Below are 26473 nucleotides of genomic sequence, written 5' to 3' on the forward strand. Positions count from 1 at the left end.
CTGGTTATAGGTCTGTTCAAATTTTCTATTCTTGTTTCAGTTTTAGTAGTTTGTACATTTCTAGGAATTTGTCTACTTCTTCCAGATTGCCCAGTTCATTGGCATATAATTGCTCATAATATTGTGTTGTAATTGTTTTCATTTCTGTGGTATTGCTTATGATCTCTTCTCTTTTATCCAAGATTTTGTTTATTTGGGTGCTTTCTCTTTTCTTTTTGATAAGTCTAGCTAAGGGTTTATCAATTTTATTGATTTTTTCAAAGAACCAGCTCTTAATTTTGTTGATCTGTTCTACTGTTTTTTGTTTGTTTGTTTTTATATCATTTATTTCTGTTCTAATATTTATTTCCCTTCTGCTGGCTTTAGGCTTTATTTTCTGTTCCTTTTCTAACTCCTTTATGTGTAAGGTTACGTTGTTTACTTGAGACTTTTCTTGCTTCTTGAAGTAGGCCTGTATTGCAATATACTTCCCTTTGAGGACTGCCTTTGCTGAATTTCAGTGTTTTTTGACTGTCATACTTTCATTTTCATTTGCTTCCATGTATTTTTAAAGATTTTTTCTTACATTCTTGGTTAACCCATTGACTCTTTAGTAGGATGTTTCTTTCACCTACATGCATTTGTGGTCTTTCTAAATTTTTTCTTGTGGTTGACTTCAAGATTCATAGCATTGTGGTCGGAAACTATGTATGGTATGACCTCAGTCTCTTTGTATTTGTTGAGGACTGATTTGTGACCCACTATGTGATCTGTCCTGCAGAATGTTCTGTGTGCACTCGTAAAGAATGTGTATTCTGCTTTAGGATGGAATGTTCTGAATATAACTGTTAAGTCCATCTGGCCCAGTGTGTCATTCAAAGCCCTTGTTTCCTTGTTGATTTTCTACTTAGATGATCTGTCCACTGCTGTGAGTGGGGTATTAAAGTCCCCTACAATTGTTGTATTATTATCGGTTAGTTTGTGTTTGCTGTTTATTGATTTATATATTTGGGTGCTCCCAAGTTGGGGACATAAATATTTATAATTGTTAAATATTCCTGATGGATAGACTACTTATTTATGATAGAGTATCCTTCTTCATCTCTTGGTACAGTCTTTGGTTTAGCTCTAATTTGTCAGATATAAGTATGGCTTTCTTTTGATGTCCATTAGCGTGCCACATATTTCTCCATCCCTTCACTTTTAATTTGTAGATGTCTTTGGGTCTAAAATGAGTCTCTTATAGGCAGCATATAGATGGGTCCTCCTTTTTATCCATTCTAACACCCTATGTCTTTTAATTGGAGCATTTAGTCCATTTACATTCAGAGTAATTCTTGATGAATATGAATTTAGTGTCCATTGTGTTACCTGTAAAGTTGGTGTTTCTGATGGTGTTCTCTCTTCCTTCCTAGTTTTTGTTACTTTTGGTCTTTTTTTTCCCTGCTCAAAGAGTCCTCTTTAGTATTTTTGCAGGGTTAGTTTAGTGGTCACAAACTCCTTTAGTTTTTGCTTGTCTTGGAACTCTTTATCTCTCCTTCTATTCTGAATGACAGCCTTGCTGGATAAAATATTCTCGGCTGCATATTTTTCCCATTCAGCAATTAAATATATCCTGCTAGTCCTGTCTGGCCTGTCATGTTTCTGTGGACAGATCTGTTGGGAATCTGAGATGTCTTCCTTTGTAGGTTAAGGATATTTTTCCCTTGCTTTCAGAATTCGCTCCTTATTTGTGTATTTTGTGAATTTGACTAAGATATGTCTTAGTGATGACTAGCTTTTGTTGAATTTAATGGGAGTTCTCTGTGCTTCTTGGATTTTGATGTCTGTTTCCTTCCCCATATTAGGGACGTTTTTAGCTATAATTTGCTCAACTAAACCTTCTGCCCCCTTTTCTTCTTCTGGGACTCCTATGATACAAGTGTTATAATGCTTTAAAGAGTCACTGAGTTCCCTAACTCTAACTCTACATTCATGATCTAATACCTTTCTTTCCCTCTTTTCAGCTTCATTATTTTCCATAATTTTATCTTCTGTATCTATATCCTTGGTTTCATCCATCTTCATTATCATTGCATCCAGTCGGTTTTGCATCTTGGTTACGGCATTTTTTATTTTAGCTTGACCAGGTTTTTAATTCTTTTATCTCTGCAGTAAGGGATTCTCTGGTGTCTTCTATGCTTTTCTCAGCTCAGTATTCCTTATAAATTGTTTTAAATTTGTGGTTCAGGCATCTTATATCTGTATTGATTAAATCCCTGGCCGTTACGTCTTCCTATTCTTTCTTTTGGGATGAATTCCTCCCATCTTGTCATTTTGTCTAGATCACTGTTTTTTGTTTGTTTGTCTTTGCGTGTGATTGTTAGGAAAGCCTGTTATATTCCTGCCTCTGACAGTAATGGCTATATTAAGAAGAGGTCCAAAAAAAAAAAGAAAAAGAAAAAGGGACCTATGCTGTCTTGGGCCTGGTCCTTCAAGTGTTTCAGAGTGTGCACTCTGCTGTTTTGTTTTAGCTGCTCCTTCCCTCAGGTGAATCCTCTGCAGTTTTTCCTTGCCTGCAGTGAGGGGTGTTTAGGCCTTTCCTGGTGTGTGGCAAGGTTTTAACTAGGTGTGTTTTGGTCTGTTGTTGTTTTGTTTTTTTGTTTTGTTGTTGTTTTTTAATAAGCTAGATCCAGGGCCACCTGGGTGGCTCAGTCACCTAAGCATCTGCCTTTGGCTCAAGTCATGATCCCAGGGTCCTGGGATTGAGCGCTGCTTGGGGCTCCCTGCTCAGTCAGGGAGCCTGTGTCTCCCTCTCCCTCTGCCTTTCCCTCTGCTTGTGTGCATGCGATATCTCTCTCTGCACCTGTCAAATAAGTAAATAAAATGTTAAAAAAGAAAAAAGAAGAAGATAGATACTATTTCCCCTAGAGCTGAATGAAGGTTTGCAGCACTATGTGATCAGTAGCCTTAGTGCCCTTGAGGAGATTGTGCTAGTGTTCTGGGGTGGGGCCTGCTGTACTGAGTCTCAGGTGGACTTGCCCTGCTGGGGACAAACCTGCAGGATGCAGCAGGGCAGGGCTTGGTGTAGGCGTCCACTAGGGGGAACTGTGTTGCTCACCGGAGTCAGGCCGAGCTGACTGGCAGGGGAGAAAATTGCATCGCCCAGCTCTCTCCTGGAGCTCTCCTGGAGCAGGGGGTTCCCACCAGCCCCCTTCTGGAGGTCCTCAGTCACCTCACAACCCCATCACCCCTCTTGTGTCTCCAGCTCCCATCAGATCCCTGCCTTTACCCTGTTTATATCAGAGCTGCCTGCCTGCTAGGGGGCACCCTGCTCCTCTGTGTTTGAGCTCAGGCACTGGGCTGCATTTCAGAACTCCACATCTTAGGGACCCACGCTGCTCCTCTGGGGGAAGGTCTCGCCACATTGTGGCTGGTGCCACTTTGTCCCAGAAATGCAGTCAGTCACACAGCCACACAGTGGTTTATGGGAAAGCGCAGCTAAAAGGTTTGTTGCCCTCAGATGGTGTCTGTTCCCATGTAGGGAACAGGGACCACATCAGCGCTGCTAGTTCTGTCCCCTGAGAGGCCGAGCCAGCACTCCCAGGTGCACTCCAAGAAGGGGAGCTGGTCCCCCCGTGGGATCCAGGGGATCCTCAGACCATGCTGCCCACTTCCAGGTCTCCACCCTCCCTTCCCACCAGAGCACCACAAAGCACAACCCCACCAACAGCACAATCTTCTAAATCTTCCGGCTTTGCACTCAGTTGCTCATAAAAACTAGTTGTAGACAGCCCCTCTCCTTTTCCCAGTCACTGGTTTTGGGAAATAGTTTTTTGTGTGCAGTTCCTGGCCTGCTGCTTCTCTCTCTCTCTCTCTCTCTCTCCCTCTCTCCCTCCCTCCCCCCCCTCTCTCCCCCCTCCTCCATGTTTGGGGCTCCCTCCTGTCCACAGCACCCCCCAGCTCTTCTCTCCCCCAGATCAACTCTCCACAGCTCCTACCTAACACAAGGTGGCCCTTTCCCTACCTGTAGATGTGCAGTTTGTGCTCTCAGTCCTCAGATCAATTTCTTGGGTGTTCAGATGATTAGATATTTATCTAGCTGTGTTTGAGGGATGAGGCAAGCTTAGGGTTCGCCTACCCCTCCACTAACCTAATTCCTAAATACATACATTTATAAATACCTATCTGCACACACACACACACACACACACACACACACACCATGTCTTCTTTATCCATTCATCTGTTGATGGACACATGGGTTGTATAAAGTCATTTTTAAAACATCAGCTCTGTGTGAATTTGTGGTTTAACGGGGAAAAGCTGAGTGCCCCTTGACTAAAACAGAGACTGGAGCAGCACTGCATGGGGGTGGCAGTAGTTCACTCTCTGCAGGGCGGGCTGTCGTCTGAATGAGCTGGGATGGAGAGGCAGAGCTGTGGGACTGAAAGGATGTGTAACCATCTGCAGATGCTACTGCCTTCAGTCTTCTCCTCTGAAATATCTTACTCAGATATCAGAATCTAAATAGCCAAGCTACTGCTTTTACCATCATGATGGTAAAAAGATAGATACAGCTTCTAAAGTATGCTAAGTCTAAAATTGTTGTAATCCCTTGTGATCTTTTCCTGATTAACCTTTCCCCCTTTAAAATGTTCCTGAGGTCTGTCCTTTTTTTTTTTTTTTTCAGTTTTATTGAGGTATAATTGACATCTCTGTTCTGTCTTAATTTGGCTTCTGTAGGCTTACAGTTTACCTCTGATCCTTGTTATTTTTCAGGGCTTGTAGTAGAATGCCAACAAGAACGATCACAGATTAAAAATAAAGAAATAGCTTTGCGAGTGTTGAGAGCTAGACTCTACCAGCAGATTATTGAGAAAGACAAGTGTCAGCAACAAAGTACTAGAAAACTGCAGGTAAGATTTATATAGTATAAATAAATAAGTATAAAGGACTGTGGGGTGCCTGGCTGTTTCAGTCCGAAGAGCATGTGACTCTTGATCTTGGGGTCATGAGTTCGGGTCCCATGTTGACTGTAGAGATTATGTAAAATTAAAAAAGTAATAATAATACATCTGCAAAAAAGTCATTATTTTGTGTAGAAAGTGTAGTCTTTGTTCTGGATCAAATGAGAATATCTTATAGCATAGGGAAACATGCTTATTTGTTAAAAAGCAATAATTTCATTGTTTATGGGCTGACAGATTATGGCTCAATTGGAGTGCCGGTTTGCACATAAATACATCAGGTATGCATAAACTCAGAATTTATTTCCCAGTTGTTTCCCTCCAGTGTTTGTATCATGACTGTCTTGAGGGGAGGTTAGGTTAAAAGATAAAATAACTCTCTGGAAATTAGGAGATTTGCAGGTTTGTTTTTTTTAAAAGATTTTATTTATTTACTCATGAGAGACGCAGGCAGAGGGAGAAGCAGGCTCCATGCAGGGAGCCCGATGTGGGACTCGATCCTGGGTCTCCAGGATCACACCCTGGACTGAAGGCGGCGCCAAACCACTGAGCCACCCGGGCTCCCCAGATTTGCAGATTTTTAATTGAAAAACCTATGCTGTTGTTAAAACTCTGGGATCAAAAGTAAATGGCACTGCAGAAAAACTGGTAATGGTGATTGCTGATTAGATGTGGGGACAAAGGGTAGAAGAGAGATTTCCACTGTAGATATCTTGTACTTTCTGAATTTTGTACTATATTAATATATAATATTATTTATTCAAATATATAGATAAATGCTAAGCAAAATGAATAAATGTCATTGTTTTTAAGTAAACAAATCATAGAATTTTAAATTCTAAAAAATGTAAAGTTGGTCTTAGAGATTGGAAGAGAAAGTGGAATAACTGCTTTTGTGTTGTTTGCGGATGAGTGTGCTACACTAAATTTGGAAAACTTGGTGGCCTTTTAGGATAATGAATTATATCAACTTAAACATTAATTATCCTTTTGGCCTAGATGTCCTGATCATCTCACACTTTTTCCCTTCTAGCTTTCTTTACCCACATTCTAACTTCCGAATATTGAAAGTGACAGGATTAACGGAATACTAATCCTCTGTGGTAATCTTAGATTGTGGTACAGCATCAGTATACACGTATGCAGATAGGAATGCTCATTCACAAACCATCGCTTCTTGGCACATGAATGATAGCAGAAACACTAAGAACTCAGTGACATTTGAACTGATAAAAGATATTGGGACTTACTTGCTATTTGGCATTGCAGTACCAGATGTTTCACATAGTAATTTTTAAAATAAGTAATTCATATTTGGCCTAGTGCAAATCATTGTGTGTGTGTGTGTGTGTGTGTGTGTGTGTGTGTGTGTGTGTGTGTCTTTTCAGAAATTCTTGTTTCGGGCCCCAGAAGAGACCTCCATGCCTCCCCAATTAGCTTGTCCATCCATGTGAAACCCTTTAGTAGCTATTTCTAATGCTTAGAGAAGTTCTTGCTTCAACTAATACATCCAGTAGCTTTTATAAGGAAGGCATTATGTCAGGTTTTCAACCTTGGCTCCATTTATCACCTCCAAACCTTTGTCCATGCTTCAGGCCCCACCCCCCAAGAGTCTGATATAACTGATTTGGGTGGAAGCCTGGGCATTAATTTGATGCTTTGGGTTAGTAGTTCCCATACCTACCTGGTTGCAGAAAGGATGGCCCGGGAATGTTCTAAAAAGCCATAATCCCTGATTTGGTATATCCAAGGTTAGACTTTAAAATCTTTAATTTTTTTTTAAAGATTTTATTTACTTGAGAGAGAAAGAGAGAATGAATGAACAGGGGTAGGGAGAAGCAGAATCCCCATTGAGCAGAGAGCCCAGTACAGGACTCCATCCCAGGACCCTGGGATCATGACCTGAGCCGAAGGCAGATGCTTACCTGACCAGGCACCCCTGCAACTTTTCTTCTTAACCCCTCAAGCAAATGATATGAGACTAAATTAAGTATAGCTGACCATCAGAAGAAGTTTTAAAAGTTAAAGGTTTTAAGGGACACCTGGGTTGGCTCAGTTATTTAAGTGTCTGCCTTTGGCTTCAGGTCATGATCCCAGGGTCCCGGAATCGAGCCCCACGTCGGGCTCCCTGCTCTGCAGGGTGTCTGCTTCTCCATCTCACCTGTCCCCCCTAGCCGATGTTTGCATGCACTCTCTCTAATAAATAAAATCCTTTAAAAAAACCTGAAACTGTTATAATAGAAAGGCCATTTACAAGCACATATTCTATTGTAATAAAGGTAACTACAAAGTTAAAATACGAATTGCCTTTTTGTTATGGCGCAGGTAGGAACAAGAGCCCAGTCAGAGAGAATTCGGACATATAATTTCACCCAGGATAGAGTCACTGACCACAGGATAGCATATGAAGTTCGTGGTATTAAGGTAATATAACTGAATACGCTTTATGTACCTTTGCTTTTCAGGAAAGTATACTCTAATTTTAGGGGGTTATGTCTAAAGTATTAGACAGAACAGGTAATTTAAAATCATTAAACTGGCTTAAGACAGTACCCTCAAATTTGCAAACATTCATATTAGGTTGTGGGTAAGAAATGGGGTCTTAGTGGCAATTTGAAACTGTTCTCTTTGACTTCCAAATTCTTTGCTTTGCAATCACAGTGTATTAAGGTATATTCAATATACATGTATACAGTATATCAATTTTCTATTGCTCTATAACAAATTACCATAAACTTCTTGGCTTAAAATAATATTTATCTTACGATTTCTCCAGGTTAGAAGTCTGAGTACAGCAGAGCTGAGTTCTCTTGCTCTCGGGTCCTAAAGACCACCCACAGCTGTTCGTTAAGTAGCCCCACCATACGCCCTTTCCCACTTTGAATCTCTTGCAGGAATGGCTTAGGCCTTTTTAAGGGCTCACCTATTTAGGTCAGGCCCACCCCAATAATACTCCTTTTGAATGACTCAGCATCAACTGATTAATCACCTAATCACTGGAATGAAATCCCATCATAACACAGCTTCTGCCTCCATGTAAGGGAGAGAATTCTGCAAGGTGTGTACACCAGGGGGCATCTTCGAGGTCTGCCTACCACAATGGATTGTTCTTTAGATTCAGGAGTTATAATTATGCTGTTGGGGAAAGACCCTGCCAACATGGTTTGAACATTAACTTAACTAAATCCCATTTGGCCAGACAACTGCCGTTAATACATTCATAATGAAGCATAGGAAAATTCGCCTTTTGCTTCCCCTGAGGGGAAAAATGAACCGGTTCTCATAAAGAACTGTGTACAAAAGGCAAGATTTTGATTTCTTTTTCCTTGATGCCATCTGATATGTAGGGCTTCTTTCACTTGACTTTGTCCCATTCTGTACTCAAAATTAAAGTCCTAATTTTACAAAGGAAATGTCTGTGTTTTTCAAATGTTTAGAAATTTCTGTGTACCTTATGCCACTTCTCCTGTCTTCTCAGCAATTTAAGACTGTCTCAAATAGGAACATAATAGACTTGTCAAAAAGGAGAAAATATTTGCTAACTTCCCTTTCCTCAGGAAACACACATAATAACCAAACAGATTTGGCCATATTGTTCTGATTACACCATATTCTTTCTGCTGTTTTTCTGGTAGTGGCGACGGTGTTCCCTGAGACGGCTGCATTCTTACAGCCGGTAATATTTTTTAGAATAGCCCTTGGGTCTCCAGTTAGTATTCAGTCTTGAAACAGACGCAGGTTAAGTGGCTCTTACAGTTATAAAATGTCTGGCTTTTGGCTAACATGTTATAATAACTAAACTAGCATGCCAGACTCAGAAATAATAAGGGAAATTATATTTCTGTGCTCTCGTAATGATTAACCAGCCTACTGGGAAGGAAAAATACCATCCCATATTAGTGAAAGGAGAACGTTTGGAAATGTCATGGAAAAAATGTAGTACAACATTTAATCTGTATGCAGGACAGGAAAGAGACGAGTAGGATTGAATAACTTAGGGACAGAATAGCTGTAGATAAGGCAGGAAAAGCAATAAGGGCCTTAACCCCGGGGGTGGGCAACAACCATAGAAGAGAATGGAAGAAGTGGAGAGGAAAGAAAGTGGCTGTCTGTTTGGGGGACTCAGCTCAGCTCAGCCCTGATCCTGTATCTTAGAGCCTGAATTTCTCCCTACTCCATTTATATAGTTCTTGATGAAGCTGCTCTGCTCTGACAGCATCATGATCCTGACCCAAGACAATAATTGGTTTGTTTGGGGAGGAAATCCGAACAAGCCCCCGCCAATGAGTTCCTTCCTTGCGTTTTTAAGCTGGAGACAAAGAGGGCCATTCTGTCGGCTAAAACTGACATGTGTAAAATTTACAAGAGGTTAGAAGCCACATTTCCAAACCATGAGGTGAAAGCAATGTTCAGTAAGAGATGAAGCTGATATTGAAAGGAGCAAAAATAGAACCGGATGGAAAGAATCTTGACGAGAGTAATCCCCGTCTCCATCTATTCCTGTGGCCAGCTTCATTCCCATGGTGGTGGCAGTAGCCTTTCCATTCCTACCCTTGGGTTCAATGAGATCACCTTGTATTCTTAGTATGAGTTATCTTGTAGGTGATTTTATTTCTATTTATACTCATCTAGATCATAGGCACAGACTACCTGTAATATATCATTTTTATGCTGTTTCTCAAAGTCCTTGTGCAAATTCCTTAACATCAGCCTGTCTCCTGCCCTGCATTGGAAATTTCACCTCACCCTCTCCTGGCTCTGTGCTTTGTTTCCATGCCTTTCTTCAGCCTCATTTCTTTTGACTGAAATGCTCTGCTTGTCTCAATTTGGAGAAATACTGTTCTCTTTTTATGACCTAACGCAAACTTTTTTCTTCCTAAATTCTTTCCTGTTGCCACCTTCTTCTTAAAATTAAAGTTACAACCCTCACTTGCTTCTTTTTTAATTTCTTGCCCTGATTGTGGTCCCTAGCTCTGTCCCTAGATGATGAGCTTCCGAAGATTAGGAACCACAAGTCCTTCATCTTTGGTCTTTGTACTCTGGCTAATCCAATCAAACTGTAGTTAATCCAATCAAATTCTGGTTAATCCAATAAACTCTAAATGTGATGAGATTATCAGTTAAGAGTGATAATCTTTTTAACATAATTTCCAAATGATGAAATCACCTTGGCAATACCATGATAATTTGAGCTCCGGGCATGCTGGTTTTATAATAAGCAATTTCTATCTTAATGCTCCAAAATGGTATAAATTTTAATTTTAAAACTTCATCATGGGGCTTTTGCTTTACTTTTAAAGTTAATTTTTTTTTATTATAAATTAATTTTTATTGGTGTTCAATTTACCAACATACAGAATAACACCCAGTGCTCATCCCGTCAAGTGTCCCCCTCCGTGCCCGTCACCCATTCACCCCCACCCCCCGCCCTACTTTTAAAGTTAATTGAGGTTTTAATATATGCTGGTGTTTTGTAGAATACAAAGATAGTAAGGCATCTTTTCCCCTACAATTTAACTTGAGAAGTGAATGTATACACTTAACCTAAAATTCAACTGTAAGACCATTCAAGAAGTACCAAATATAAAATTAGTTAACGCCAGGGAGCCTGGGTGGTATAGTCGGTTGAGGGCCTGGCTCTTGGTTTCAGCTTGGGTCGTGATCCAAGCTCGGTACTTGTATCGAGCCCCAATTTGGGCTCCATGCTGAGTGCAAAGTCTGCTTGAGACTCTTTCTCCCTCTTGCTCTGCCCCTCCTCCCTGCACGCGCGCGCTCTCTTCTCTCTCTCTCTCTCTCTCTGAAATAAAATCTTTCAAAAAAAAATTTAGTTCACTCCTACATCAAAACTTCAAATGTTCTGTGTTCCAGATGCTGACATAGAAATATTTCCATTAAGCCAATGTCTAGATTTTGAACATTTCTAAAATACAAGACTACTAATTCACTGTTCCCAACAACTCTGTTACACAGAATTTCTATAACACAGGAAAGGTACATAAAGTTATTATTTTAGTGATGAACTGTAGGGAAGATTACAGAAAAGTCTAACAACGCTTTTCACCCAATAGACTTATTTGAGGTAAACATAAGCAGAGTATTTTTCTGAACTTTTTATTTAGAAATGTTCAAGTATATACATTTAAAGACTGGTTCAATATACACCCTATACCTAGATGCAACAGTTGTTAATATTTGCCTTCTCTTCCTTCTGCCTCCTATGTTGCTGGTGAGCTATTTGAAAGCAAGTTGCAAACCTCAAGACTCTTGTCCCCTAAATGTTTTGGCATAAATATTTTCTTCATCACACAGGGCTTCTAGATTTTAAAACTGCCGTATTTCCAATTTGAGAAAAAACAAAACTAATAAAAGCCACTTATGGATTAAATGAAATTTAAATTTGAGGGTTGGCATGAGAAGTGTGAGCTGAAATGGTCTGGGGAGGGCCAGAGGGTTTGGGGAGCAGAGGTTAGCAAGGAGCAGATGTGCGTGTTAATGTGGCAGCAAGGTGCCTGGGGCGTTGATTGAGGCATTTCAGTCTTTTTTGCCCTTGGGAAATAATGTGTTATGAATGAAAAGGGTAGGATTTTCAGGACAAGACTAGGAAAGCCTTATCTTTTCTGGGAAACAGAAAGAGAAGGGATTCAGTAAACATCCTCCCAAAGGTAGTTTGAGATCCTAGAACCCTGTTGTCAGGAAAGTCAAGCAAAGGAGAGAAGTGGTCAATTTCAAGTTGATTCAGATCTCCTTTGTTTTGTTGTCTCCAGAGTTGCTGGAAAGAGTCAACTCCCAAAAGACTGATTTTTAAACAAAATGCTAATGTAAACAATGAACGAAAGAATAGAATTCCTTCCATTTACTCGTTTGGATGCACTTTTTATAAGAAGCCAGTATAACTGCAAGTGTTCATTATATTATAGAACCACTTTAGTAACCAATTATTGCTATTAATGACTGTAAAGAAACAAAGTAAATACACATTTAATTCTTTGCTTTGTTTCTCCTTTATTTCTAGTAATCAGGTTTTTATAATCCCTCTTTTCCCAGGAATTTCTTTGTGGGGAGAAGTGTTTGGATCAGCTAATTCAGAGACTGCTTCATTCAGCGGATGAAGAAGCCATTACTGAATTTTTGGATGAAAACCTAAAATTGGGAAAATAAATGCAGATTTATTATTTATTATTATACAAATGAAATGGACCTATATCAAGAAACAGCTGTTCATAAAGTATAGCTAAAATTGCACAGTACGTACAAATATATTTTTTAATGAATTAAGTCACATTTCTTAACCTAAGAGCTTGTAAAGTACAGCCCAACTCTTCAAGCAGAAAACAAGTGTGTATTGTTGAAAAGAGAAATAAAGTATTGAGAATTGATTATATGATACAGGTTTATAGACTTTGTAAACCCCTATTTCAAGAAAAAGTATTGTTAATCATGGTAAAATTAGGCTTTAAACTGCTACTTTTTTTTTTTTTTTTTTTAGATTTTATTTATTTATTCATGAGAGACAGAGAGGGAGGCAGAGGGTGAGGCAGGCTCCCTGAGGAGCAAGGAGCCTGATGCAGAGCTCGATTCCAGGACCCGGGGATCACGACCTGAGCAAAAGGGAGATGCTCAACTGTCTGAGCCACTCAGGTGCCCCTAAACTGCTACTTTTAAATAAAAAAAATACATAAAAGTTGTGAGAAATTGGAGTCAGTAACATTGACATCTCCAGGTTACGGACTGTTGAGCTCTATGAGAATGAAACAAATTCTATAAACTACAAGCCAATATTTAAAATAAACTGTCTGCTTGGCTTTTATTTCTTATTTTTCTTTGGCTTAATTTATGAGCATCAACAGATGTAGTATAAAGTGACTAATTCTCTATGCCTGGTTTTGTGCAGTGATGCACATAGAACCCAGTCCTTACCTTACAAAGCTTCTAGCTGAGTGACAGAGCCAAAAGGGAAACCGCCAACTCTAATACAAAGTGACAGGATATATTTGGTAGTTGTTCTCAGGAAGTTTCTTGAGTAAAAAAGAGAGGGGTTATTATTGTAGATATTCCTGAGAGAGAAATTATATACCAAGGAAAGACTGGGTAGAGTTTTAAGACCAATGGAATTAGGAGGTAAACATAAAGTGAATTTTTCCCCCTCAGTTTTTTATTTTGAAAGTTTTCAAGCACATGGAAAAAGTTTTTTAAATAATTTTTAAGAAATAGTGCAACGAACTACTAGGTATTTCAGATACAGAAATACAGATACAAAGGGGTACATGCATCCAATGTTTATAGCAACATTGTCAACAATAGCCAAACTATGGAAAGAGTTCAAAGAATGGATAAAGGAGATGTAGTAATATATACGATGGAATATTACTCAGCAACCAAAAAGAATGAAATCTTGCCATTCGCAACAATGTGGATGAAGCTAGAGAGTATTATGCTAAGTGAAGTCAGTCAGAGAAAGACAGATACCGTATGAGCTCACCCATATGTGGAATTTAAGAAAGAAAATAGAAGAACATATGTGAAGGGGAAAAAGAAAAAAAGGAGAGAGGGAAACAAGCCATAAGAGATTCTTAATCATAGAGAACAAACTGAGGGTAGATGGAGAGATATGGGTAGGCGATGGGCTATATGTGGGATGGGGATTAAAGAGGGCACTTGTGATGAGCACTGGGTGTTCTATTGAATCACTGAATTCCACTCCTGAAACTACTATGTTAACTAACTAGAATTTAAATAAAAATTTGAAAAGAAAAAAAGGAAATAGAGACAAACCAAAGCAAGCAACAAACAATATATACCCTAGAGTTCTATTACCATTTTGCTACAGTTGTTATTTGCCCACTCTGCACACATACACATACATAGGATGGTTATTCGACCATTTAAAAGTTAGTTGCAGACCTTGTAACACCACACCAAAATATCTCAGCATATCCTGAGAATAAGGACATTTGCCTACAAAATCGTAACTCCATTATTACACTGAATTGTACAATAATGATTATACAATACGATCTACTATCTATCGCATATTAAAATTTCTTCAGTCTTTTTAGTTGTTTTGTTAGTTTTGTGCAATCCAGGATCCAACCAAGATTCACACATTGTATTTGGTTGTATGTCTTTGGTGTTCGAATTACTCCCCCAACCTTTTTTTCCACACAACGTGGACCTTTTGAAGAGTCCCAATAAGGGGATCCCTGGGTGGCTCAGCAGTTTGGTGCCTGCCTTTGTCCCAGGGCGTGATCCTGGAGACCCGGGATCGAGTCCCACATCAGGCTCCCTGCATGGAGCCTGCTTCTCCCTCTGTCTGTGTCTCTGCCTCTCTCTCTCTCTCTCTCTCTCTCTGTCTCCCGTGAACAAATAAAATCTTAAAAAAAAAAAAATGAAGAGTCCCACAAGGTTATTTTATAGAATGACCTACATCCAGGTTTGTCTGGCTGCTTCCTCAAGGTATTGGTAACTTTTATGCACCCCCTCAATGTACTATAAAGTAATATTAAATCTAAAAATCGGGCAGCCCTGGTGGCTCAGTGGTTTAGCACCACCTTCGGCCCAGGGCGTGATCTTGGAGACCTGGGATCGAGTCCCACGTCGGGCTCCCTGCATGGAACCTACTTCTCCCTCTGCCTGTGTCTCTGCCTGTGTCTCTGCCTCTTTCTCTCTCTCTCTCTGTCTCTCATGAATAAATAAATAAAATCTTAAAAAAAAAATTCAATTCAGTTAACACATTTGGCAAGATTACTTCCTAGGTAATGTGAAATTTGTAGTTTATCATGTCAGAAGTGCCACTATTAGTGATGCTAAGTTTGGAAATTCAAACAGCTCCATTATGTTAGATGTTCTTTGTAATAATCAGTATGTAATCTGTGGGGTAATACTTTGGCATTATATGAGCATTTGATTCCTCGTGCTGGCAGCTTCTCAGATGACCCCAGTAATCTAGTTCTTGGCATTCATGCGCCTATGTAATTTGGTCCCTTTGAACAGGAACTGAATTTGTTGACTATCTTCTAATACATAGAATGTGATAGAAGGGGTAGGATTGTCACTTCCAATATTAGGTTATAAAAAGACTTGCTGTCTGGCTCTGGCTCTCCGGCTCTGCCTCTCTTTCTGGCTCCTCACACTGTTGCTGGGTAGACTGTGGAGACCTCAAGGCCTCAAGGCCTCCACCCAGCATGGTCCCCGAGATGTCACCAGAGGCTCCTGGTCTCATCACAAGAAAGAATTCAAGGCCAGACCATTCACAACGGTTGAGCAGTGCAAGTAGGAAAGTTTATTAAAGTGAGTACACCTCAAAATGTGAGAGCAGGTGAGTTCAAAGGAAGCTAGTGGAGTATTTATTACTTGGGGAGGGGACCTTGTGGGGAGCAGGTGTTCGTGCCTTTTCTCCTTACTTGGTCAAGGTTCTGGGCTTTGTCTTGGGCCTGTCTGGTTTGATCCAGCTTCTTGTAGCTTTGTTTTTGGAGTACTGCCCAGGTTTCTAATCCCACCCTCCCCACCCCCCCACCCCCACCCCCATAGCTGGCCTTATCTCCCACTTTGCTGGCCTGCAGGCATCCTGTTAAAACCTAACTAACTTCCTACCCTAACAACACTGGTGGAAGCAAGGTGATGTGAGCAGCTCTGTGGAATGCCCACATTGTGTGACAGAACTAAGGCCCTTGTTCCAGCAGCCCTCAAGCAGCCAACTAGCACGTGTGTGAACTGGGAAGCAGATCATCAGCCCTAGTGGTGTTTTGAAATGACAGTGGTCCTAGTCAGCCGTTTAACTATCATTTCACAAAAGCCCTTGAGCCAGAGGCATACCGCTAAGCTACTCTAGGATACCTAACTCTTAGAAATTGAGTAAATTGGGCAGCGGTTTAGCGCCTGCCTTTGGCCCAGGGCGCGATCCTGGAGACCCGGGATCGAATCCCACGTCGGGCTCCCGGTGCATGGAGCCTGCTTCTCCCTCTGCCTCTCTCTCTCTCTCTCTCTCTCTGTGACTATCATAAATAAATAAAAATTAACAAAAAAGAAATTGAGTAAATTAATGTTTTATGTGGGGTTTTTGTGTTTTGTTTTTTAAGATTTTACTTATGTATTTGACAGAGCACTGGCAGGCAGAGGGAAAGGGAGGAAGCCGGGGAGCCTGACTCAGGGCTGGATCCCCAGGACTCTGAGTTCATGACCTGAGCTGAAGGAAGCCATTCAACCGGCTGAGCCACCCAGGCGCCCCAGAAATTAATGTTTTTAGCTGCTAATTTGAGGGTAATTTGTTACACCAAAGTACGTCATGAATACACCCAGTGGCCTTTCATCTCATTGATTTAACATTAGTGATTCTTGCTTTGCCTGAATCAGTTACAAAATGGTGATGTTCTTGTTCTTCCTACATTAATAGCTGGCATTCTTTAAAGAAACCTTTCCTTTGTTTTTCCTCTCACTTTCACTGAGGTGAAAGATAATTTAATCCTATTTGGATCAATAGCATTATTATTTCCCCAGGGGTAAACATTGCCCTCTAAAATAATTGATGTCTCTGGAGAATCTGATTTAATTTGAAATAACATTCAATTAAATAGGGAGTTTCAGGATAAACGTTAGAAACTGATTTTTATTGTCAAGTATTTTATATAATAGAAGCCTTTATCCTGGGGCATCTGGCTGGCTCTGTCAGCAGATCATGCAACTCTTGATCTAGGGACCCTGAGTTTGAGCCCTACATTGGGTGTAGACATTACTTAAAAAAATAAATATACTTAAAAAAATGGACTTGGCTTCTGGTCTCATCACAAGAAAGAATTCAAGGACAGACCATTCACAATGGTTGAGCAGTGCAAGTAGGAAAGTTTATTAAAGTGAGTACACTTCTGGGATCCCTGGGTGGCACAGCGGTTTGGCGCCTGCCTTTGGCCCAGGGCGCGATCCTGGAGACCCGGGATCGAATCCCACATCGGGCTCCCGGTGCATGGAGCCTGCTTCTCCCTCTGCCTGTGTCTCTGCCTCTCTCTCTCTCTGTGTGACTATCATAAATAAAATAAAAATTTAAAAAAAAAAATAAAGTGAGTACACTTCAAGATGTGAGAGCAGGTGAGTTCAAAGGAAGCTGGTGGTTAAGAAACATTTATCTAAGGATATGTAAATTAAAAGTGTCTGAATCAAGGCAAAATGAAGATCGTTTAATTTGCTATACAATGTCAAGTGTGAGATCACATGTCATTTTTAAAAAAATTTTTAGAAAAAAATCACTAAATACATAAACCCCAAAACATGGTATCTGCAAAAAATTTATCTATTTAAGGAACTGAAAAATTGTAAAAGGAAAAAGGGCATTGATTTGTTCTATTCATTCAATGGTCAGTATTAACATTCTGTACATTCCAAGGAAGGCAGACTCTTAAGAGGGAATGAGGACAAAAAGAAAAGGGCTTCTGCAACCAAAGGGAGGCTCCACCTTCCGGAAAAGAAGTCCAGACCTTCCTCCCACCACCAAGGTCTTTGCCCTTCCCTCATTCTCCAGCTCTGGCTTTTCCTTGAAGCACATGTGTTATTTGGAGGGGAAAAAAATAAAAACAAAAGTTGGAACTATGAACCTATAAAAATCTTGGGTGGTGGGATCCCTGGGTGGCGCAGCGGTTTGGCGCCTGCCTTTGGCCCAGGGCGCGATCCTGGGGACCCGGGATCGAATCCCACGTCGGGCTCTCGGTGCATGGAGCCTGCTTCTCCCTCTGCCTGTGTCTCTGCCTCTCTCTCTCTCTCTCTCACTGTGTGCCTATCATAAAAAAAAAAAAATCTTGGGTGGTGTTTTTTCTCAAACCTCTATATATGTACAGATATACATATATATATGGGAAGATCCCATGATGTAGACTTTAATTCAGAAGGTCTGGGGCCTGTTGTTCTGCATTTCCACAATCCATTTCATTGCCACAAGCTTCCAGATGATGGTGGTTATTCTGACTCACAAACAACACTTGGAGCAGCAAAGATCTAGGATATCTGTTATTCAATGAGTACTCTCAGTTGTTACACATGAGTTTCTGTTGAATTTGTAATCCTGCTTCATTCAGATACACCAATTAGTCTCCCAAACTAGGAAGATACACTTGACATCTTTTAACTGTTAGTAGAAAAATGTTAAGAATCAACTTATAGGCCAATGATAAATCAGGGTTCTTGTAAAAAAAAAAAAAAAAAAGCCTAAGCTTATTACTTCAGATGCACAGCACCTTTAGAGTACCAAAGAATAATAAACTTTATTTTTTCCTTTTTTAAAGATTTTGTTTATTCATGAGAGACAGAGAGAGGCAGAGACACAGGCAGAAAGAGAAGCAAGCTCCCTATAGGAAACCTGATGTGGGACTCGATCCCAGGACCCCAGGGCACAACCTGAGCCAAAGGCAGATGCTCAACCACTTAAGCCACCCAGGTGACTCAACAAATTTTATTTAGAAATAAACTTAGATATTTTTAATTGACTTTGAAATTTAGTCAAAGAATCTAACATCAACAAACTGCTACAGTCAAAAAATCTAAAAGAAACCATTTTTTTTTAAAAAAAGATTTTATTTGGCAGAGAGCGAGCACAAATGGGGAGTGGCAGGCTCAACTGCTCCGAGCAATGCTCAAATGACTGAGCCACCCAGGTGCCCAAGAAACTATCTTTAAAAGCATTTGATTTTTGTGTTAGGGGTCAATAGTGATTAGGAGGATGTGGAAGGGGGGGTTGCCTCGGGGATGCTGGTAATGTCTTTTTTTTTTTTTTAACAACAGATAATTTATTAAAAAGGTTGATTTAAGCATCTGCGATGGTGACTTCAACCTCGACTCCAGGCTCAATACTGATGGAGGTAATCTGCGTAACAACCTCAGAAGGACTGTGCAGATCAATGAGTCGCTTGTGGATCCTCATCTGAAAACGATCCCAAGTCTTAGAACCTTCGCCACAAGGAGTCTTTCTCGTAGTGATTTTCAGAGTCTTGGTAGGCATCCGCACTGGTCCTTTCACTTTGAGATTCTTTTCCTTTGCACCTCTGATCAAGTCAGCACACACCTTTTCCAAAGATTTTACCTTGCGGCTGGTTAGAGTAATTCTAGTTCGGTGAATCGCCACCTCTGGTTCTACGAGTGTCTTCCCAGTGTCTTTAAATGCCATGGCTGCGGTGCGGCTTCCTGACCGACTTGTTCCTCAGGGAACAGCGGTGAGTCAGGAGCAGGGGCGGGGCACCCTGAGCTCCGCTCTAGCTGCGACCGCATCTTCCTCAAAGAGCTGGTAATGTCTTACTTCTTAACCTGAGTTGTGTTCACAGGTGTATTCATTTTGTGACAATTCATTGCATTCACCCAGGCACCTGGGTGGCTCAGTCAGTTGGGCATCTCATCTGCCTTTGGCTCACCTTATGATCCTGGGGTCCTGAGATCGAGTCCTGCATCAGGCTCCCTGCTCAGCTCAAATGAATAAACAAAATCCTAAAAAAAAATTTCATTGCATTTATAATTTTTATTTGTTCACTTTTTATTTGTTCAATTTGAAACAAGTTAGCTGTTACTATATAATGTGGAACACAAGTCATGTCCTAGGCTGCTCACTCACTAGGCCCTCGCCAACTGAACAAGAGTAGACCCATCAAAAGCTCTTATAGTAGCCAGTGACTGATGGCAGTGTTATTTTGGATATAGAAATAAAAGAGCGAACAGTTTGAAGACTATTTAAAAATGAGAGTGAAAAATAATACAGTTGGGGCCCAGAATGACAAGCTAGCAGCCCCTGAGTGCACACAGGACCTGAATTAGAGGTCGTGGAGAGAAAGGGGCCATATTTTCATGTGGGAAGGAGGTGGCAGTGGAGACTTCCGTATAAATGGCACTGAAGCCTAAATTCTGGGGGAGGTGAGTGAATGCTGTGCTTTTATGGGCTTTTTTATGAAACAAAGTGTGTAGAGGTTGTCATAAAGAGCAAACAAGTGAAATACTATATACATTACAGTGGTTGGGATGAAGGGCTTCCAGAAAGCAGAGTACTCAGATGCACAATCTACAGAAAAAGAATTTCGAGAAGTCAGACACACACATAGACAAAGATGTCAATCAGGAGCAACGTTCAGAGGGGAAGAGGGGGTTGCCCCAGGAAAGAGGACGTGTGATCTATAAAGGGAATGTTGAAATCACCCAGAAATGAAAATGGTGGCAGTACCAGGGAGATGCCTCAGCCTCAGAAGAAAAAGGCCAGAGTAGATCTGCTGTTGGAAACATTCATGAACAGAGTTGAAGTTAGAGATTTCTGCAGAACTAAAACCATGGATTGCTAATGACTGAGGCATAATTACCAGGCAAAAACAGTTCTATCTTCTTGTCAAGAATATGGATCCCATTGTAAAGGATTATGCATATTGTAAGAAATCTTGAGGAAACCCAAAAAATAAGGACTATGCTATTAAGGAAGTTGTGGCAGGAATTTAGAAAATACTGGAATATAATGTTGAGTGCTCAGCTACACTACAAATTTGAAAGACCCCAGTATGCGAAATCCTCAAAGATTGCCTGGAGTCAACTTTGTCCGGCATATATGGAGTGCCATATCTACTGAGAAATGGAGCAGTGTTGACCTATACACCTCTAGATGAAGAGATTCTTACTCAGTGACTGAATGATCTTCACAATTTCCTGGCAGAGAATTCTGCAACTTTATTTAGTACCAGCAGCTATGGAGTGGCTCCTCCTAAGAGAAGATATCGTTTATAGTAAATTAAATGCAGAGATCTTAAAGGACAGTTGAGTTGGCAATTCCATACACCCGTGTAACCACCAACCCAAGCAAGAGGAGAACATTTGCATCACCCCCTGAAACTTCCCTTGTGTTGCTTTCCAGTTGATCCAGCAATCTGCCAAAACCCCTTCTCCCAACAGTGGCAGCCTCTAATATGATTTTTTTCTTCTAAAATGATTTATATTCACCATAACTTATTTTCACGATTTTGGAACTTCACCCAAATGGTCATAAGCTGTGTACTCATATTATCTCTGGCTTCTTTAGCTCAACATCAAAGTTTTGAAACCTCATATTATGGTATATATCAAAGGTGGTTTCTTTTTTATTTCTGAGTAGTATTCCACTCTGTGAATAATACCACAATTAATCTTTTTCATTCTCCTATTGATGCACATGTGGATTGTTTCCAATTCTGGCTATGACAGATAAAGGTACTATGAACATCTTGCACAAGTCTTTTGTGGACATATATTTTAATTTCCCTTGGGCAAATAAATGCTTAGGAGAAATTACTGAATGTTTAACATCCAAAGAAACTACCAGTTTTCTAAAATGGGTATACCAAATTATTATTCCTATATTAGTATATGAAGGTTCCAAAGGCTCCCTATCATCACTAACATTTAGTGTTTTTGACCTTTTTAAAATTTAGCCATTGTTGTGGGTATGCAGTGTATTCTCATCAACTTAGTTTGCATTCATCTAAGGATGAATGACATTGAACAGCTTTCTCATGTTTTTATTGAATATTTGGTTTAAGTATTACAAATATCTTTTAGGTTTTATTTATTTATTTAATCTCTACAGCCAAAGTGAGACTCAAACTCACAACTCCAAGATTAATAAGAGTCGCATGCTCTTCCTACTGAACCAGCCGGGCGCCCTTATAAATTAAAAAAAATAATTATGTGTGTGTGTGTGTGTGTGTGTGTGTGTGTGTGTGTATTGCAGACTGTGGCTTGTCTTTTTTTCACTGCCTTTTGAAAGGCAAAAGCTTGTAGTTTTAAGTTCATTTTATAGTTTTTTTTTATGATTAGTGTTTTTTGTATCCTAAGATCCAGAAGAAAGAAGCAGAGATAGTCTACGTTTTCTTTTAGAAACGTTATAGTTTTCACTTCTTTGTTTAATATTGAGATCCGTTTAGAATTAATTTTGTGTGTGTGGTGTAAGCTAAGAGTCAAAGTTATTTTTTTCTTTTTTCTTTTTTTACGTTGTGAACTGATTGTTCGACACCATTTGTCAAACAGAGCTTCCTCTCCACAATGAATTGCAGTGATAACTGCAATGCTGGGTTTCTAAAATTTTAAGTTCAGATCCTCAGCTGAACTAGCCACATTTGAAGTACTCAAGAGCTACCTGTGGCTTCTGGCTACCTCCTCCTCAATCAGCACAGACATAAAATGTTCACAGGATCACAAATTTCTGCGGCAGCACTGCTCAAGACATTAGGGCACTGCGTACTAAATACTTTTGGATTGTGTAAAAGGTAAAAGGTAAACTAAACCAACTAACAAAGGGCAGATATAAGGAAGTTAAAAAATCACTGAAGTGATATGCAGTTCCTAAGGTAGTCAAATTCAAAAAGGCAAAGTAGGACGGTGGTTACTAAGGAGTTGGGGGAAGGGGGGAAAGGAGAGTTACTGTGAATGGGTACAAAGCTTCAGTTCTGCAAGATGAAAAGAGCTCTGGAGATAGGTGGTGGTGATGGTTGCAAAACAAGGTGAATGTACTTAATGCCAGAGAATCTAAACAACTCTCTTAAAGAATTGTTTAAAATAGTAACTGTATATGTTGCCAGTATTAAAAAAAAATCATTGTTTTTTTTTTCTCCCAGCTGTTTTAGTGCAATACTGATTGAAAGCAATCGGTATTACTAATGGTCCAATTCTCTCAAGTATATCTGAAGGATACCCAACAAAGGTACAGAGGAGATACTAGAGCTCAGTGCCCTGCTTAATAATGTTTCTCTATCCTGGAGTATTTCCAGTAGAAGCTCTTCAGTGAATAGGAAAGGAGAGCAGAACAATTTGAGTTACTCTCCTGCCCTGAGTTCTCTACCCACCAACCTACTACTAAAGATTTCAAGAAATTATGCTAACGCATGACAAGCCAGTGGCAAGAGCAACATGATTTTTTGAAGTAAAAGTTCCCTTAACACAAAACCCAATCTCTAAGCACTTGATTTTGATGATTTAATGAAGAATGTAGATCAGTACACATAGAGAACACTTTTGTAAAGCATAGATTGAACTATATTAATTCAAAATACTGGGCAAATAAAATCTTTAAAAAAGGGGAGGGGGTCAGGATCCCTGGGTGGCTCGGTTGTTTAGTGCCTGCCTTTGGCCCAGGGCGCCATACTGGAGTCCCAGGATCGAGTCCTGCATTGGGCTCCCTGCATGGAGCCTGCTTCTCCCTCTGCCTGCTTCTCCCTCTCTCTGTGTCTCTCTCTATGTCTATCATGAATAAATAAATAAAATCTTAAAAAAAAAAATACTGGGCAACCCGGGGGCTCAGCAGTTTAGTGCTGCCTTCGGCCCAGGGCTGGATCCTGGAGACCCAGGATCGAGTCCTACATTGGGCTTCCTGCATGGAGCCTGCTTCTCTCTCTGTGTGTTTCTCTCATGAATAAATAAATAAAATCTTAAAAAAAAAAAAAAAAACTGGGGCATGGATGAATACAGAGCTCTGAGGTCTGTTTCTTTAAATCTTTTAATCTACAACTCCCGTTTTAACTCCTTGATAAAGATAACTACATACTTAGTCTGATTCGTGGAGAGGAAGGGAAACGAGCAGTATTAGACCAAAACACTCCTGCTAAAAGGTTACGAAAGGGCTTCTGAGTGGCTCAGCTGGTTAGGCGCCTGCCCCGGGTCCTGGGATACGGCCCTATCAGCAGGGAGCCTGTATCTCCCTCCCCCTCTGCCTGCCACTCCCCTGCTTGTGCATTCTCTAATAAATAAATAAAAATCTTAATTAAAAAAAAAAAAAGCTTAGGAAAGTAATCTTGCTCCTCCTGCGTAAATATTGATTTGGTGAGAGGTCAGCCCAGCTATGCATGTGCCTGAGCCGCGCGTCTGAGGCCTGAGCCTAGTCTGAGGCCTGAGCCGTAGTCTGAGGCCTGAGCCGCACGACTGAGGCCTGAGCCTAGTCTGAGGCCTGAGCCATAGTCTGAGGCCTGAGCCGCACGTCTGAGGCCTGAGCCGTAATCTGAGGCCTGAGCCTAGTCTGAGACCTGAGCCGTAGTCTGAGGCCTGAGCCGTAATCTGAGGCCTGAGTCGCACGTCTGAGGCCTGAGCCGTAGTCTGAGGCCTGAGCCGTAGTCTGAGGCCTGAGCCTAGTCTGAGGCCTGAGCCGCGCGTCTGAGGCCTGAGCCGTAGTCTGAGGCCTGAGTCACACGTCTGAGGCCTGAGCCGCACGTCTGAGGCCTGAGCCTAGTCTGAGGCCTGAGCCGCACGTCTGAGGCCTGAGCTGCACGTCTGAGGCCTGAGCTGCACGTCTGAGGCCTGAGCTGTGGTCTGAGGCCTGAGCCTAGTCTGAGGCCTGAGCCGCACGTCTGAGGCCTGAGCCGTAGTCTGAGGCCTGAGCCGCACGACTGAGGCCTGAGCCGCACGACTGAGGCCTGAGCCTACTCTGAGGCCTGAGCCGTAGTCTGAGGCCTGAGCCTAGTCTGAGGCCTGAGCCGTAGTCTGAGGCCTGAGCCGTAATCTGAGGCCTGAGTCGCACGTCTGAGGCCTGAGCCGTAATCTGAGGCCTGAGTCGCACGTCTGAGGCCTGAGCCGTAGTCTGAGGCCTGAGCCGTAGTCTGAGGCCTGAGCCTAGTCTGAGGCCTGAGCCGCGCGTCTGAGGCCTGAGCCGTAGTCTGAGGCCTGAGTCACACGTCTGAGGCCTGAGCCGCACGTCTGAGGCCTGAGCTGCACGTCTGAGGCCTGAGCCGCACGTCTGAGGCCTGAGCTGCACGTCTGAGGCCTGAGCTGCACGTCTGAGGCCTGAGCTGTGGTCTGAGGCCTGAGCCTAGTCTGAGGCCTGAGCCGCACGTCTGAGGCCTGAGCCTAGTCTGAGGCCTGAGCCGCACGTCTGAGGCCTGAGCCGCACGACTGAGGCCTGAGCCGCACGACTGAGGCCTGAGCCTACTCTGAGGCCTGAGCCGTAGTCTGAGGCCTGAGCCTAGTCTGAGGCCTGAGCCGCACGTCTGAGGCCTGAGCCGTAGTCTGAGGCCTGAGCCTAGTCTGAGGCCTGAGCCTAGTCTGAGGCCTGAGCCGCACGTCTGAGTCCTGAGCCGTAGTCTGAGGCCTGAGCCTAGTCTGAGGCCTGAGCTGCACGTCTGAGGCCTGAGCCGCACGTCTGAGGCCTGAGCCTAGTCTGAGTCCTGAGCCGCACGTCTGAGGCCTGAGCCTAGTCTGAGGCCTGAGCCGCACGTCTGAGGCCTGAGCCGCACGTCTGAGTCCTGAGCCGCACGTCTGAGGCCTGAGCCGCACGTCTGAGTCCTGAGCCTAGTCTGAGGCCTGAGCCGCACGTCTGAGGCCTGAGCCGCACGTCTGAGGCCTGAGCCGTAGTCTGAGGCCTGAGCCGCACGTCTGAGGCCTGAGCCGTAGTCTGAGGCCTGAGCCGTAGTCTGAGGCCTGAGCTGTAGTCTGAGGCCTGAGCCGCACGTCTGAGGCCTGAGCCGTAGTCTGAGGCCTGAGCCTAGTCTGAGGCCTGAGCCGCACGTCTGAGGCCTGAGCCGTAGTCTGAGGCCTGAGCCGTAGTCTGAGGCCTGAGCCTAGTCTGAGGCCTGAGCCTAGTCTGAGGCCTGAGCCGTAGTCTGAGGCCTGAGCCGCGCGTCTGAGGCCTGAGCCTAGTCTGAGGCCTGAGCCGTAGTCTGAGGCCTGAGCCGCACGACTGAGGCCTGAGCCTAGTCTGAGGCCTGAGCCGTAGTCTGAGGCCTGAGCCGCACGTCTGAGTCCTGAGCCGTAGTCTGAGGCCTGAGCCTAGTCTGAGGCCTGAGCTGCACGTCTGAGGCCTGAGCCGCACGTCTGAGGCCTGAGCCTAGTCTGAGTCCTGAGCCGCACGTCTGAGGCCTGAGCCTAGTCTGAGGCCTGAGCCGCACGTCTGAGGCCTGAGCCGCACGTCTGAGTCCTGAGCCGCACGTCTGAGGCCTGAGCCGCACGTCTGAGTCCTGAGCCTAGTCTGAGGCCTGAGCCGCACGTCTGAGGCCTGAGCCGCACGTCTGAGGCCTGAGCCGTAGTCTGAGGCCTGAGCCGCACGTCTGAGGCCTGAGCCGTAGTCTGAGGCCTGAGCCGTAGTCTGAGGCCTGAGCTGTAGTCTGAGGCCTGAGCCGCACGTCTGAGGCCTGAGCCGTAGTCTGAGGCCTGAGCCTAGTCTGAGGCCTGAGCCGCACGTCTGAGGCCTGAGCCGTAGTCTGAGGCCTGAGCCGTAGTCTGAGGCCTGAGCCTAGTCTGAGGCCTGAGCCTAGTCTGAGGCCTGAGCCGTAGTCTGAGGCCTGAGCCGCACGTCTGAGGCCTGAGCCGTAGTCTGAGGCCTGAGCCGTAGTCTGAGGCCTGAGCCGCACGTCTGAGGCCTGAGCCGTAGTCTGAGGCCTGAGCCGCACGTCTGAGGCCTGAGCCTAGTCTGAGGCCTGAGCCGCACGTCTGAGGCCTGAGCCGTAGTCTGAGGCCTGAGCCGCACGTCTGAGGCCTGAGCCTAGTCTGAGGCCTGAGCCGCACGTCTGAGGCCTGAGCTGTAGTCTGAGGCCTGAGCCGCACGTCTGAGGCCTGAGCCGTAGTCTGAGGCCTGAGCCGTAGTCTGA

General features: G+C 42.8%; 2 protein-coding genes and 1 pseudogene across 5 annotated transcripts in view; 2 read left to right on the forward strand and 1 right to left on the reverse strand.

Annotated features, from left to right (window-relative positions):
• Window positions 1-18762, forward strand: part of MTRF1 (mitochondrial translation release factor 1) — a 56527-nt gene extending 37765 nt beyond the window's left edge. For 2 of the 4 annotated variants that reach the window (XM_055335713.1, XM_055335712.1), the window contains exons 8-10: window positions 4741-4877; window positions 7254-7352; window positions 11973-12304. In XM_055335713.1, the coding sequence (XP_055191688.1) occupies window positions 4741-4877; window positions 7254-7352; window positions 11973-12086 (350 nt within the window). In that variant the 3' untranslated portion in view covers window positions 12087-12304. Of the gene's footprint in view, window positions 1-4740; window positions 4878-7253; window positions 7353-11972; window positions 12305-18689 lie in introns of those variants that run through there. The other 2 variants (XR_008665753.1, XM_055335714.1) reach the window with 2 other exon arrangements.
• Window positions 18711-19163, reverse strand: LOC129516375 (40S ribosomal protein S20-like). The gene has a single exon (XM_055335721.1). It carries the CDS (start codon window positions 19069-19071, stop codon window positions 18712-18714), a length of 360 nt encoding a protein of 119 aa, XP_055191696.1. The 5' UTR covers window positions 19072-19163; the 3' UTR covers window position 18711.
• Window positions 19164-19381: 218 nt separating this feature from the next.
• LOC129516376 (mortality factor 4-like protein 1) lies at window positions 19382-20812 on the forward strand (annotated as a pseudogene).
• Window positions 20813-26473: the final 5661 nt, after the last annotated feature.

Source organism: Nyctereutes procyonoides, unplaced genomic scaffold (genome assembly GCF_905146905.1).
Source record: "Nyctereutes procyonoides isolate TBG_1078 unplaced genomic scaffold, NYPRO_anot_genome, whole genome shotgun sequence".
Lineage (NCBI taxonomy): Eukaryota > Metazoa > Chordata > Mammalia > Carnivora > Canidae > Nyctereutes > Nyctereutes procyonoides.

Bases quoted from the DNA above. Each gene is read 5' to 3' on its own strand.
- LOC129516375 (XM_055335721.1), bottom strand. From the start codon at position 19,071: ATGGCATTTAAAGACACTGGGAAGACACTCGTAGAACCAGAGGTGGCG.